Raw genomic sequence first — 16,029 nt, 5'->3', positions numbered from 1 at the left:
GATAACAATGAGCTGTCTACTGAGCAACCAATCGTGATTCCGGGTCGGAATAAGTCTCACACTGAGTCAATCAAAACATGTCTATAAAATAATTTTTTTCTTCGAAACAACCTTTCCTCTTCTGGGGGAATCAAGCAAACTAGACTCGGTTAGTTTGATCTAGACCTGCCTTGGCTTTTAGTAAAAGAAAATACCTACAAAATATAAATTCCAGAGCCAAGGCACAGGACTACTGGAACACTAACATAAACATTAACAGAACCTGAAAAAAATCAAAACTATAGGAACGCTGAATGCCAGAACGTATCAACTTCTTGCCGTCCTTCGTGCTCTAGACTTCTATAATACGGGGCGACCCGGGTTAGAATATCCGCCCCGCCCCCTCAGTAACCCGTTGCCTTTTGTAAGAGCTGCGATACATACATCCTTGAATTCCTCACATATTTTAGAATCAAATGACAAATGGTCTTTGTCATCAATACAAAGTGTCTAGATGAAATCAAGCAAACTAAATTAGGTGTGCAAACGAAAGCTGTGCTCGAAAAACTGCACTTGTTTGAAATGCAAACAAAGTAAAATTCAGATTTTACACAGTGCAGCATTTTCTCCTATTTGAGCTATTCATTCGTCTATTCGTTGCATACATTGGCTCAACATTTTCAGACTATACATGGGAAGAGAATCGTAGGAAGAATTAGGGAATTAAAAATAGATACATTGCAATGATTTGATATTTTCAACAGGAATTGTCAACGTTTCCGTCCTGTGTGACGCCATGACTGACGCAAAATCACACACTCTTTTGCGCGCCGTATTCATACAACTATATGTTATGTTTGCAGTATTAATATTATCCAGCTACATGTACTTGACAACTTTTTTAAACTCGGGATTTAAAACATAACACTTGATTGACTTGGTGTGCTGAAAATAATTGTGTATGCCAAGGTGCAGTGACAGAAAAAAAGACTTAACAATAATCCTCCTGCCCGCCTTCCTTCACCCGGAATATTACATGAACTGTGCCTGAGTTACCTTGGGCTTTCCTCCCATATACTGACAATGACTCGTCGTGATGTAGATGTGATAATACCAATCAGCAGAGTCTGGCACAACTAAGGTAGGCAACTCTTGTCGGGCGATCCTGACGAACGGTGATATCTGAACTAAAAATTCCCAAAATGAAAGTCTTTATAACCGCTGTTATTCTCCATGTAATGCAGATAGGGTATTGTCATGCGAGTGTTGGATATGATGTACAGATACGTCCCTCAGCCGTGCCAGGATCCTCTTGTGCTGGGTTCGAATCCCAAATTCGCCCTTGGGGTGTCAGCTGAGGGTGTCTCCGAAGATGGTACTGGAATAATAACTTAGCTATCAAACCATCGCCGTGAAAGGGATCGGGGGATTCATATCTCAGGGAAGACAGTACTATTATAACAGAAAACATATAGGCTATTCACATATCTTTATTCATACAAGGGACATCTATTTTCCAACGGAAAAATGCATGGCGACAACCTTCTTGTAAAGCTGAAATAATAAAGATTATACCCATTTAGAATTAACACATAGAACATTATAATATTAAATTAAAAAATAATAACAATGATAGTCATGATGATGATGATTATGATGATGATGATGATAATGAGTTGCCCTCATAAAGTTATAGTGAGTGAGATTGGTTTTACGCCCCCTTTTTCAGTATTCCACCAATATCACGGCGTGGGACACCAGCAGTGGGTTTCACACATTTCACCCATGTAAGGAATCGAACCCGAGCCTACGGCGTGATAAGAATACGCTTTATCCATAAGGCTACCTCACTGCCTCTTTAAATTTGAAGCTGTATTTGATATATGGAAGTGAGTCAATGTTGCGTGACACATGGCCTGTACATAATGGACCACGGAAACCGGTGACTGACACCAGGAGCAACGAGCAATGGAGCCGATACGCATCCAGAGAGTCACAGAGCTTGGCCACCCGATTCCCGATTTTTAATTACGACTCTTAATTGCGACAATCATGAGATACTGCAGACAATCAGGCTAACGGTGGGGTAGCCTAGTACTTAAAGCGTTCGCTCATCACGCGGCAGGACCAGTTTCGATTCCCCACAAGAGTCAATACGTAAAGTCCATTTCAGCATTGATATTGCTGGAATATCGCTACAAACGGCGTACAACCAATCTCACTCACTCACTCAGGGGGCATTCCTTATAGATAATGCTTAAACGCTGAAACGAGTGCATCTTAAAATGTACCCAGTTAACAATTATGAATTTTAAAACACATTCTGGTGTAACAACTTCAAAGAAGGGCCATATAATTAATGTTTGTTGGTTGTTTAAGCCGCACTCAGCAATATTCCAGCTACATGACGACGGTCTGTAAATAATCGAGTCTTGACCATTCAAACCAGTGGATGACATCATGAGTATCGATCCACGCAATTGGGATACGATGACATGCATCAACCAAGTCAGCGAGCCTGACCACCCGATTCCGTTAGTGGGTTGCGACAAGCATGGGTTGCTGAAGACCAGTTCTAACTCGGATATTCACGGGTCAAACTACTATTGCTGATCATATAAGCTTGTATACGTACATCGGAATAATGCTTGATGAACTCTTCCTCCGTGACCTTGCCGTCTCCTGCAACACGTATGCCACGAAGAATATGTATATGACTGACCTGGCTAGCCCATCCAGATGTTGTACATGTATTAGTTAGTTGGAAAGGTATCATAGCAGGCGAGGTGAGGTGGATCGGGCGGGGATCGAACCCCGCACCTTCCGCTCTCCGGGCGGACGCTCTACTACTAGACCATGGATGCGGTCTATCATAGATGCGGTCATGTATTTAATGTTCGAAGGTATACTAATTGCTGATATCTTCCTGGCAAAATTCCTGCAGTACAGGAAACTGTTTCTTATGAAACCAGTGTGCCATCATTGGTTTTGTTTATGGTGCAGTTTTCAGTTGTGCAGCGTGTCAGCTTGAGGTGAGCGTTAAGCCGAAAGAGATGCACGGGTGCTGGCAAATCTTTAATCTCGAAACCATAAACCACCAGACACATGACTCATGACGTTTTCCAGATTGACACATGACGTTTTCCAGATTGCCACATGACGTTTTCAAGACGGATAATGACTTTTTCCCAATCGACTCATGACTTTTGCCACATTGACAAATATCTTTTTCACACTGATACATTTGTTTTAAAAATCGACACATGACTTTTAAAAAATCGACAAATGACTCTTTATTCGCGAACACATTAAGGAGAGAGGGGATGATTTACGTTTGTGGAGGGTATATAGACTTGTGGGTGTTGTGGGACATTACAGAGTATATTCTTATATCTACACATTTGGTGTATATCATTAAGAACATACAATTTACTCCTGAATGATATAAAACATACTTTATAATTAAAGTACACCACATAGTCTTACAGGACAAGGACGAGACGAACAAGGAGATACGACATGTTGTCTGACGACATACCACATGTTTTGTTTGTTTGTTGTTTAGCGCCGCACTCGGCAATATTCCAGCTATAGGACGGCGGTCTGTAAATAATCGAGTCTGAATCCAGTGATTCACGTGATTCGATTCGATTCGATCTTCGCAACTTGGATACGATAAAATGCATCAACCAAGTCAGCGAGCCTGACCACCCAATCCCGTTGTCGCCTCTTATGACAAGCATGGTTTGCTGAAGACCTATTCTACCCCGGATCTTCACGGGTCACACACCACATGTTGTTTTAGGACATACCGTTGACGTCGAAGCTGTGGAGGATGGCGGGCACTTCTGTTCTGTGTATAACGCCGTCGCTGTTAGGGTCCATGAGGGCGAAGAGCGCGCCTGGTCCAGCTCCAACGCCTCCAGTTGCCTTCACGTATTCCGCCTGCGGCACCTGGCCGTCCTCTGGGAATGCAAGAACGGACACATCAGGGATGACAGCATATAGCAGCCAATATGTCATAAATATCAGGACAGGGGTTATCGATAACATGTTTCAAACATCCATCCAAATGAAGAATCGAACCGTGTCTTTGGCTGGATGAGAGCGCATGGTTGGACCAAACGATTACCCAGTATGGGTTGTAGCAATATTCCATGGATTACATGAGGACGCTGGGAACGGGGTTTATTATAACAAATTCTGCCCGTCTTGCGATTCTCGTATTTGGCTTTGAAAAGAGCCGATTTCGTCTGTATAATGTTACTTGGTAGCAATGAGATAGTAGCACAACGAAGACCTAGTGGTTTCGAGAGAAGAAACGACGGCGTATGTAACGGGGGAGTCATAATATTGCCGCGTCTTTATCTAACATTAACTACTTATTTATTTCTCGTTCAACGTAAGTTTATGTCGCATACAGTGTGTTCTAGAAATCTCGGTTAATTACGCATCACACACAATTAATGGGGCAAATGAGGGATTTTTGTTCACTGCTTCAAAACAATACAATGTCTGAAAAGTACGAGTAAGTTTATTTACGAGCAGAATGTCAAGCCAACAATTTTGGTTTGTAAAACCTGAACAAAAACCATTCTCCTGTATTTTCCGTTGCAAAACTACCATTTTCTGGTCCGACAACGCTTTGTCTTGATAAATGTCACATAGAATGAACATTAATCTACATGTTAATCATGTATCATATTTTCATTTAGTACAGTTTTGAATTTAGGTTAAAGTTCTTGGAAAGCCAAACGTCGATATATAATACTCAAAAGAAGTTAAGGACCACCCGATTTATCTTATCACTATGATTAACCTGTTATGCCATGGCAGATTAGCTATAGTAATATGAAAGAATCGGGTGATCCTTAACTTCTTTTTAGTAGTATATCTATCCACACATATTCAAAACAATTTTCAGACATGGATAGATTGTGTTACGAGTTGATTCTCAACTTGGAACACGACGGTGAACCCAGAATTCGGTACGTACGGAACTACATTCCGTGAATGATTGTGAAATCAATAAAGTAAGAATTAACAAATAATATAATTGAAACACATTTTGGTCCACAATCATAAAACACAACATAATAGGTCAAACATTTGGCAGCAGTAAAGAACAGTTCCTAAGTCAGACTTGAATGCACTCTAGAATGTGCAGCTGCATGTATGTCTTGAATGAAGCATGTGCTCCGATCTTGAGTCCAGGAAACAGTGTTTGAAGAAAGCACAAATATCGGCATCCCGTCCGCACTGGAAGCACTGCGACTAGATAAGTCGCAAGAGAAGTAGGAGGCCTCGCTCTTGGCTCGCTCTTATATACGTACAGCCACCCTTCTAGAAACTATTACCTCATGAACATGCGTGAACAAAGGCGGGTAACTCTCAAGTACACTGGTTGTGGCATACCGTCCAAAAAAAACTGTGGAAACGGCACTTGACATTTTAAGAGCTCTTCAATCTGCTGCCACTAATAATCACAAGAAATAAATTGACCACATCGTCTGTCACATGACAATGGTTTCTACGTACTGTTCAGATCGTACAAGTCGAAGATGGCCTGGAATTCGGAGAGGTCGGCTATCTTATTGTTGTTAGTGTCAACATCAAGCTCGAAGTCCCTGGCATACTGGTCGTGAAAGTTTCTGCAAGCGATAAAAACATGTTAGTCTTTAATTGCAGACATCAAGCAATTAGTTTATTCTTATAAGGACGCCACAACCGTCTTAGTTAGGTTCCTTAGGCGTTCGAGAATCCGATGATCGTGGGTGTGAATCCCAGATTAGTTCTGATTATGGTTCTTGGTTTGTCAGCACCAAACCCGTGTTCATGGGTTTCACCAAAGTTAAAAACGTCTCAGACCTGCACTTTCCTCCCATATTAAGCCAACACATTGCGATATAACTGAAATACTGTTTAAAACGTTGTTAACCCAATTTCACTCGCAACCTGCGAGCGGCGGATCATTGCACGGTACGCCATCTCGATTGACACAACTTAATATAATCTGCATTGCGTTTGAATGTTTGAAAAACCGCTAGCTAGCGTACGTGCGTGCGTGCGTGCGTGCGTGCGTGCCAGCCCCTTAATGCCGAGCGCCAGCCAGGGTAACAACAAGTTCCATCTTTGTACGTCTTTTGGTAAGAAGGGGCCGGGGATCGAACCCATTATACCTAAATATTGCATGGCGACTGTATTGACAAACTCTCCTGCTAATAAAATGAACCTTGAAACTTGAACTTTTGAAATTTGAAGGCGGCTGAATACTTTTATCAGGGTCACATTTTAGAGATGTTACGTCAGCTTTATGAAATGACAGAAATACCCTTGTCCAGCGCACAGACCGACGAACGTCAAGCAGGGGAGAAGCAGCATAGTTGTGTCTGTGAGAAGATATAGATATATATAACATCATCAAAACACTTTCCATAATCAAACAATAATTACATCGGAATAAATGCTTTAATGCATGTCCAAAGCTGATACCTATGCCTGGAGACGAAAAGATGAAATCAAGTTTTTTAGCCCAGTGTTTTCCCATTTTAAATAAACCTTCCAAAAGAGGCAGAGTATGAGATATGATAATCTTGGCTTTTTTGTTTGTTTATTCAAAGCCGCACGCAGCATTATTCCAGCTATATGACGGCGGTTTGTAAATAATCGAGTCTGGACCATACAATCCCGTGATTGCCATCATGCGCATCGATCTACACATTTGGGATACAATGACGTGCATTGTTACGACACTTAATGTAAAACTTATTCTTAGTGTAATTTTTTTTACATTAAGGCTATCAATGTAAAAAAAAAATACATTAAGAGTAACATCCGGCAACCCTTAATGTAAAAGATTTTTTTTTACATTAAGGGTTAATATCGTACATATCGCCCCTTAATGTAAAATATTCTTATAAAACAAAGTTTGACTGGAAATATAGGATACTTTTTGCTATTTTCACGATTGTTATTGTTTTTGCTCGGTTTCTTGCAATTATTCGTAATAAGCGACAACGTGAGAAACTGCCTTTGCTCAGATCTGAGAACAAGAGGGGCTATTATAAGAATGGCAGGCTCGTCATTGAGGACATGCCAGCTACTACTCTGGAAGGTGATGAGCATCAGTTGTCGGTTCCAGTTGCAGATCGCGACTCATGTGGAACATCGTCAAGTGTGGATCAGGAGCGGGTGCTGCCGTCAAGGTCGAAGGTTATGCAAAAGCGTATCTTACATTGCAAGGAATATTGAAGATTTAACCAACAAACTGTCCGACATTGGCTTTGGTTTTTTTTGTATCTGAAAATTGTTGCTTTATATGAAACATAGTCAATAGAAAATTACGTTTGTGACATTTTTCCAGAATATAAACTTTTTCGTTTACCAGCCACAGAAAGGTCCAAGTTCGGAAGGTATTCAGGAGGAAATACTTTTGATAAAAAATTCACTGGTAAGATATGTTATTGATGTTCGTTACAGAGAAGATGCTATTACTATTCTGTTGGATAAAAGTATGTTTGGTTTCAGTAGAGCTACATTATTCTTTGTTTACATATATCCAGCCGGAGAGATCAACCTGGTATGATAACAAAGATAGACAAAATGGGATAGAGATTTTGCTGTTTTTTTTATTGAGTACACTGGAAGAATACCCAGCTGTTTCTATCATTATACTTGGATTTGTTTGTTTGTTTGTTTGTTTGTTTGTTGTTTAAGACCGCACTCAGCAATATTCCAGCTTTATGACAGCGGTCTGTAAATAATCGAATCTGGACCATACATCCAGTGGTCGACACCATGAGCATCGATCCACGCATTTGGGATATGATGACATGCATCAACCAAGTCAGCAAGTCTGACCACCCGATCCCGTTAGTTGCATCTTACGACAAGCATAGTCTTCCTTTACGGCAAGAACGGGTTGCTGAAGACCTATTCTACCCTGGATCTTCACGGGTCCATTGTACATGAACAGTAGAACCGGTGTGACGCGGGACTATGTGGAGAACGATGTTATTCATCATGTTGAAAGTAATAATTACTTAGTAGATTTGTTTACACAATTTGAGATGGAAAGATATTCATGTGATAAATTACTAAATAACTTGGGAAAAACTCGTTTGGAAATGTGTTCAATTCTGAACATACACATTGTGAATTGAAGATTTGGAACTGACTATCAAATCGGTGACTGTACATTTATTGGGCTTTTAGTGAGTGAGTGAGTGAGTGAGTGAGTGAGTGAGTGAGTTGGGTTTAACGCCGCTTTAAACGCACTGGTATGGTGCTGACAAACCTAGCTACATAACCGGGGCGAATCGGGATTCGAACCCACAATCATAGGTTTGCTGGCATGCCCAAGGAACGCAACTCTGCACAGCGAATCGCGGCGCCTTAGACGACTTGGGCATTTAGGGTGTAGTGTGATAGATGATGGGTTAGCATCGAGTGACATGTTCCCCCATGATGATGAATGTCTCTGTAAAAAACATGAACGGTGCCATTATTTAAATGCGTTCAGAAGAAGCTAAAGATAACGCATACCTCATTAAGTATTACAAAGTTTACAATGAATACAGAAAACTGTGTGGAATCAAGAAGGACCAGTTTGCACAATGTAAAAGGAGTGACATAGAAAATGCAGAAGCGGTAGACTCTAAACGGTTCTGGAACATCATAAAGCGTGTGTCTGGACGACCGCAACGACCTAACCCTATTGATATACAAGACTGGGGGGACTATTTCTCGTCGCTGAATTCTGAGCCAATGGGTATTCAGGATAATCTCGGTGAGGTGGAGGACATAGTGACATGTCAAGGTTATGTGCAAGAACTGACAATTGATCATGTTAGAATCCCCAATCACCAGATCCGAACATTTTGAAAGCATCAGTGCCAAGAAACATAATACATCAGCTGGCCTTGGCGACATCTATGGAAGCCTTTGCAAACACATGGTTTGAGTGCTAAAATGGGTAAAATGTTATAATCCATTACAGTAATGTAAAGGCTTGTGTTCCTTCAAACAACATATCTGGAGTATCTGGTATATTTGTTGCGTCATGGGTGTGAGGCAAGGGTGGATGCTTTGTCCCTTTTTGTTTCAGTTTTTTTATTAACGAATTGGTTAATGAAATGGAACAAAATTGTCGTTTTGGTGTTAAGTTACATCCGGAATTTATTTATGTATTTCTACTTCTATTTGCGGAAGACCTTATTGTGTTTGGCAATACTATCAACAACGTACAAATGAAGTTGAATATCTTGCATGATGACTGTTATAAACGGGAAATGCCAGTCAATCTATCGAAAACAAAAATAGGGGAGGTTAATCACGTTATGAAAAAATGGTATTATGATGGAAATGCGTATGAAGTAGTTACTGAATACAGTTATCTTGGCCTGGATTTAGATTACTGAGGTCGAATGCTTACATAATATTGCAATTCAGGCAAGAAAGGTGTTCGTGGTCCTGTTTATTAGTATACATTCCTTGAAACAATACTCGCCTCACTTTTACTTCAAATGTTTTGATACAAAGATAACACCAATACTTTTTATACGGGGCAGAAATTTGGGGGTTCAGTGACATAGAACCGAGTCTGGCAGATGTTCTATTCAGTCGCTCGCTGTTTTTAAATGTGTCAAATATTGGCTGCCTCTTTATGATATGCAGGAATCTCGTTTACCCCCTAAAATGTTACAATATGTTGCGGTTGTACGATGAACAAGGCCACGTAAATTGGGTAACGAAACTTAAAGCTGTTATTTTCAGATTAGGATTAGGTTAAAACTTTTTTTCAGGTTTGGCATAGTTATCTATGCGAAAGCCCCTTAATTGTCTATTATGGACAGTTTAAAACATTCATTTCATGTGAGAACTATTTGAGTAGTATAACTGTAAATAACTTCAGGACCACATTGACTCGTTTTCGGCTCAGGCAAAGTATTTACATTTTTCCAAATATTCTGAAGTTTAATACACTACTGTCATCGCAAGACCCTATTATCAATATGAACACAGAAAAGTACTTGTTTTACGCCAATGTTGTAAGAACACAAATACAGATCCAACTTTGATAAAACGCAATTATGTTAAAACTGCTTTTTCAAAAATAAATGCAAAGGAATGTGTTGTATTTTATACTGTTTGCACCTAAATTGTATTGCGTTTGTTCAACAAGGCCCGTGGCCTACAAGAACTGAATAAAGTGAAGACCAATTATTCGTAATGGAATATATTCTTCCTTCAACTGTGCGCTTTTTCTCAGGAACAACAAAAAGTAGAGCCATGGAACTTGTGTAAGTGCACTGCACCTTTCATATTCCAACAACCTCTAAACAACGACAACCTGGTCGTTATTTACAGTTTTTTTTATGGGTCAAGCTGACGATTTTGATAAATGTTGGTACAAGGGTGTATCTTGAGACACTATACAATATGACTTTATTTACGTTACTGCCTTGCTTCCATGGAAACGGAAAGGGCGTCTGCAGAGCTGATTAATCCATATTCAGAGATTTCGTTCAAATTTGGTATTTAGTTTTCTTAACATCATGGCAATATAACTGAAGCATCTGATTGGTCGAAATTTAGTTGTTCGATTTCGTTAAAAGGGATATTTAGATATATTTTTACACACAAAGCAAATTTAATTACAATACCAACGGAATGGAGTCCTCTGATTGGTCGAAATTTAGATAGCTAACCCTATTTAAGACTATTTTACCAAACTAATAAGTGCTCTTTATGAAACAAGGTGTAGATGATCAGCACAACATACAGTTATATAACCTCATTCAGAAATCCAAGAGGGCCTCACAGTCGCCATTTTGTGATTTACAGATCTCAAACATTTAAATGAGTAAATATCTATTTATGAAGTCCTTTTGAAAACCCTCGTGAATATCATTTTATTAGATCATTAGTCCATTGTACCCCCGCAACGAAGTTAGGGGGTAGAATGGAATCAGCGTGTCAGCCCGTCTGTCGATCTGTCCGCAGTTCCTTCAAAAACGAATTGACTGATTTCAATTAAACTCTGTACACGTGGCCACTTCAAAATGTTGTTGGGCACATTGCAATTTGTTTTTTTCATTTGGGCGGAGTTATTGCCTTTTATTACTTCGTCATTTCAATTTGTCTGGACAACTTCTAAACTACTACATCGATTTCTTTCAGATATGTACGTAGGTGTAGCTACGGACACTGTACGAAATGCCTTCATTAATTCCCAATAGGACAGTTCTAGTTAGCTCCATTTTTATCCATCCATGCAAGATGTCCGAAAGGCTTGTGTGACGTATTGCCATCCATCTTTGTACGGCGTGCGTCATCCGCCATGAGAAATCTATTCACAATCCATTTCGATTTATTCATAAAATACACTCAACAACAAAAGTTCCTGTGAGACCAATATTTTAGTGTATTTTTCAAACAAGTTAAGTTTGGTTTTCAATATTGTAGTACATGTATGGAATCAAGTCACAAAAACACAACTGCTACAGAAAAGCATGCATTCCATGCAAAAGTTGACTTTTATGCAAGCCCCATGCACTTCACTACCCAAGAATTGGTATAAAAACATGTGCGTTAACGGCATTCCATATGCATTGTTAACCATCGTGCTGACAGCAACCACCCAGAAAAACAACAAAATTACGCAATTATTCAACATTAGGAAATGCCACGCCTGTCCGAAAATAAGCGTCTGCCAGCCATTGGTATGCTTGAAGCAGGATCGAGTCAACGTGATGTTGCAAGACAATTTAACGTCCACAGAAACACCATTTGGTGTTTATGGCAACGTTGGCAACAGACGAATGCAGTCAGAGACCATCCTCGGAGTGGCAGGCCACGCGTAACCAATAATGACAAGACAACTGGATTCGAACAACACACCTACGAAATCGATTCAAGCCAGCAACAGTGACTGCAAGAAGCGTACCTGACCTTCCACGAATATCTTCACAAACCGTACGTCGCCGCCTCAGATGTGCAGGGATTGTCGCCAGAAGACCCACCAGACGTCCCATTTTGACAGGAAACCACCGTCAAGCACGTCTACAGTGGTGCAGACAGCGTCTACGCTGGACGGCCATGCAGTGGGGACAAGTTCTATTCACTGACGAGTCTCGTTTTCACCTCAGCCACAGCGATGGACGGATTCGAGTGTACCAACGCAAAGGTGAACTTTACGTTAATCATTGTGTCTTGGATGAAGATCGGTTCGGGGACGGCAGCGTTATGGTATGGGGTGGGATTACAGCAAGACAGAGGACCCGTTTGATAGTGGTAGAGGGAAATCTCAATGGACAGCGCTACCGCGACGAGATCATTTGTTCTACCGTTTTTGCGTCGTTATGGCCCAGGCATTACCTTTCAACATGACAACGCCCGGTCTCATATTGCTCGACTTGTTCAGGATTCCCTTCAACAAAAAAAACGGGAATGTCATCCCCTGGCCGACTCGCTCCCCTGATTTCTCGCCAATCGAGCACATGTAAGATGAGAAGGATCGGCGCCTTCGACGTCAACCACGTGTTCCACAGACACTCCAGGAACATGCTCCAGCAGATATGGACAGATATCACACAGGTCTTTGGTCGACGCCTGGACCATTCCATGAGACGAAGATGTGTTGCTTGCATCGCAACCAGAGGTGGACACACACGCTATTGATTTGTAAATTGACATTTTGGCATGTTCAAGTTTTTTTTTATATGAAATCACGCATTTTCTGCAGTCAGTATGGCAAATTAAACCATTTGAACACTTACAGGAGTCTTTTATCTGTTGCAAATCGAAATTGTTTCAGAATTGGTAAAAAACATAACTTTGCATTAAATCTTATTCAATGTCACAGGAACTTTTGTTGTTCAGTTTATGTCGAAAGATAGCATTTACAGCTAACCTCCTGCGAAGTTCCGTGGTGAGCTTATGTCAGCTCCCCAAGAAGATCGAATGGTCGGTTCCTTACCGACATGAAATACTCTACAGGAAGTATGCCTAATGTTCTTTTTCGCTATTTTCAATCAACAAAAGTCTTACTACAGAATATGCTCAACTGCAATAGAAAAGGTATAACTTTTTAGTGGCTATATTTGACTCGGCACGGTAGTTGGAAAACCTACGGTTTGTTATTTTAACCAAACACCAATTGCATTGGAGTTCCTGTCTTTTTAAAATTGCATATGATTCTGGTGTATGCTTAACTGTCATATCCGTAATACTGCAACAAAATGTCCATTATTTTATGCCTAAAACTCTGTTAATGGACCATTCTAACAACCCACCATCATCTACAACTTGGTCTGATCTGCTTGGGCTGAGTCCTCCTTTCCGTCGTTACGGTATGAGGATAGTAACGAGGTTACCTTTCAGAGTATCGGAAAATAACCTTTGTAAAACTGTAAGTTTGATAAAAATCGGTTATGAAGCCTGAAGATGACAACCAGGTGGTCGTTGTAGAGTAGGAATCGAAAAATGATTAGTAATTTGAACCCCCAGACAACGTAACGATCAATTAAATCTGCGAAGTTTCATGACAGTTCGATAAGAATTATTTCATAGTGACAACCCTTAAAAATGTAAATAAAAATATTATCTATCACTTTATCACAACCCTTAATGTAAAAAAATAAATACATGAAGAGTATTTTTTACATTAAGAGTTGTAACAAGGGTGAACCCGCAACCCTTAATGTATTTGTTTTTACATTAAGTGTCATTTTCACATTAAGTGTTGTAACAGTGTATCAACCAAGTCAGCGAGCCTGACCACCCGATCCCGTTAGTCGCCTCTTACGACAAGCATAGTCGCCTTTTACGGCAAGCATGGGTTGCTGAAGACCTCGTCTACCCCGGATCTTCACGGGTACATTATTACGCAGGTTTGAAGTGAATGGCTTACCTTTTGTGTAACGTATTCACAAATGAAGTGGGCGACGTGGGTTTGAGTTTTAAACCAGATGTCTGGTCACGAGGTTGTTCTTATCAGTTCTTATTTGCATACAGCCGTCACATAACTGGAATATTGCTGAGTGCCTTGACCAACAACAAACAAACAATGCCTGTATTTAATATGCATATATATTCTAGCAGACCCGTGAATATCCGGGTTAGAATATACCCATACTTGTCGTAAGAGGCGACTTACGGGATCGTGTGGTCAGTTTCTCTTGGTTGATGCTTGTCATCGTATCCCAGTTACGTAGCTCGATGCTCATGATTTCAGTCACTGGATTGTCTGGTCCAGATGCGATTATTTACAGACCGCCGTCACTTAACTGGAATATTGCTCAGTGTGGCGTTTAATAGCAAAAACCTAACAAACAAACAAACAAACAACATTATTCTAGGAAAGTAAAAAGGGACAAAGAATTAAAAAAGTTGTGCATTTACTACATATCTACTGCGAAAGGAGTTTGACCATATGTGTGTTTCCCATGTGAAGTCATCATGAACTGGTAAAATCTTGAGTGTACTGTTCCGAGTGGAAAGTTTCGTCGGTGCTTAATAACATTCTGGTGACAACTGGTGCAAAGATGTCATTAGAGGACGCACTCAAAGATGCAGAGCAACCAAGTCTTCTGCACCCGATGCTTATCCTAAATAGTGACTAACACGGGTGGTTTAAAGTACAGTAAACTACGGTTATAACGAACTCAAAGGGACCACTAATTTTAGTTCGTTATAATCGTAGTTTATATATAGTACATGTACAGCAAATGGTTCGGACAAAACAGATAAGTTCGTTATACCCGTCAGTTCGCTATAAGCTTAATGAGATTTAAATCGGGACTGAGGGCAGGCAACTGCATGGTTCTGATGCCATTCGGGGGCACGGGTGGCCCAGTCGTCTAAGTCGCCGCGATTCCTGTGCAGAGTTGCGTCCCTTGGACACGCCAGAAACCTATGATTGTAGGTTCGAATCCCGGTTCGCCCCGATTATGTTTCTAGGTTTGTCAGCACCATACCCGTGCGCGTGGGTTTCACCGAAGTAGTAAACGTCTGAGACCTGCATCACTTCGGGCTTTCCTCCCACATTAAGCTGACACGCCGCGATATAACTGGAATACTGTTAAAAGCGGCGTTAAACCCAACTCACTCACTCACTCACTCACTCTGATGCCATTCTCTTGTTGCTCTCGCAGTGTTGGCACGGGCGTTATCATGCTGAAACTCGTGGTTGCGGCGACGTGCCAAATGAAGTATGGCGTCTGGTCTCAAGACTTGATCAATGTACCGAGCTGCTGTGACACCATTTCCTCTCCCTCGACCGATGTTTTAGAAGACCACGGGGCCGACCCTCTGTGCAAGACCAGTCCACCCCACACCATGATGTTCGGACCACCCCACGAGTCTTTCTCAACAACACAAGCATCCGGATAACGTTCCCCACGGCGTCGCCAGACTCTCTCTCTCTGACGTCGGGTGGTGACCCTTGGTCTTCCACTACGGGGTCAGTCATATGTATTCTTGGTGGTCTGGTACCGTTGCTGGAGCCTGTGTATGGTCCTTACGTGGATTTAAAATGCATTGGCTACTTGCCGGGCGGTTTGTCCAGCTTGCAATCTCGGCATGTGGTAGCAATTCAATAACGAATGAATGTTATTCGATCTGGTTGGATTTTTTTGTAGGGCAAGAAATGGGGGAACGCAAATGAATTTCAATTTGCACGGAATTCACGTGCATCGGGTTACCATGGCCGTTGCCGTGATGCATTTGGGCGATCGGTTTTATTGTCATCTGCTTTGTTTTTTTATCATCAAATTTCATTTTTCCGGACAAGGTAATGTTAAATTTTAGAAACTTCTCCCAGAATATTACATGAACTTTGCCTGAGTTACCCTGGGCTTTCCTCCCACATTCTGACCATGACTGGTCGTGCTGTAGATGTGATAATGCCAATCAGCAGAGTCTGGCACAACTAAGGTAGGCAACTCTTGCGGGCGATCCTGACGAACGGTGATATTTGAACTAAAAATTCCCAAAATGAAAGTCTTTATAACCGCTGGGGGATTCAAATCTCAGGGAAGAGAGTACTAT

At 41.0% G+C, this 16,029-nt stretch overlaps 1 protein-coding gene across 1 annotated transcript; it reads right to left on the bottom strand.

Moving 5' to 3' along the window:
* Positions 1 to 1,453: 1,453 nt before the first annotated feature.
* LOC124115757 lies at positions 1,454 to 13,964 on the bottom strand. The gene is made up of 6 exons (XM_046476872.2): positions 13,892 to 13,964; positions 6,311 to 6,368; positions 5,518 to 5,630; positions 3,792 to 3,944; positions 2,615 to 2,661; positions 1,454 to 1,533 (listed from the first exon to the last, which is right to left on the bottom strand). Exons 2-6 carry the CDS (start codon positions 6,358 to 6,360, stop codon positions 1,489 to 1,491), a joined length of 408 nt encoding a protein of 135 aa, XP_046332828.2. The 5' UTR covers positions 6,361 to 6,368; positions 13,892 to 13,964; the 3' UTR covers positions 1,454 to 1,488.
* Positions 13,965 to 16,029: the final 2,065 nt, after the last annotated feature.

This window comes from Haliotis rufescens, unplaced genomic scaffold (assembly GCF_023055435.1).
Source record: "Haliotis rufescens isolate VD_foot unplaced genomic scaffold, xgHalRufe1.0.p SCAF_59, whole genome shotgun sequence".
In the NCBI taxonomy this organism is placed as follows: Eukaryota; Metazoa; Mollusca; class Gastropoda; order Lepetellida; family Haliotidae; genus Haliotis; species Haliotis rufescens.
Note: the sequence above shows the minus strand (reverse complement) of the source record. Positions and strands in the feature narration are given on the sequence as shown.

Excerpts from the sequence above, each read along its gene's own strand:
- LOC124115757 (XM_046476872.2), bottom strand. The coding sequence starts at position 6,360 with ATGCTGCTTCTCCCCTGCTTGACGTTCGTCGGTCTGTGCGCTGGACAA. Across the intron at positions 3,945-5,517 it reads CGACTTGTACGATCTGAACA|AGGACGGCCAGGTGCCGCAG; the intron begins GTACGTAGAAAC and ends TTGCATTCCCAG. Across the intron at positions 1,534-2,614 it reads TCATCAAGCATTATTCCGAT|CTTTACAAGAAGGTTGTCGC; the intron begins GTACGTATACAA and ends TTATTATTTCAG.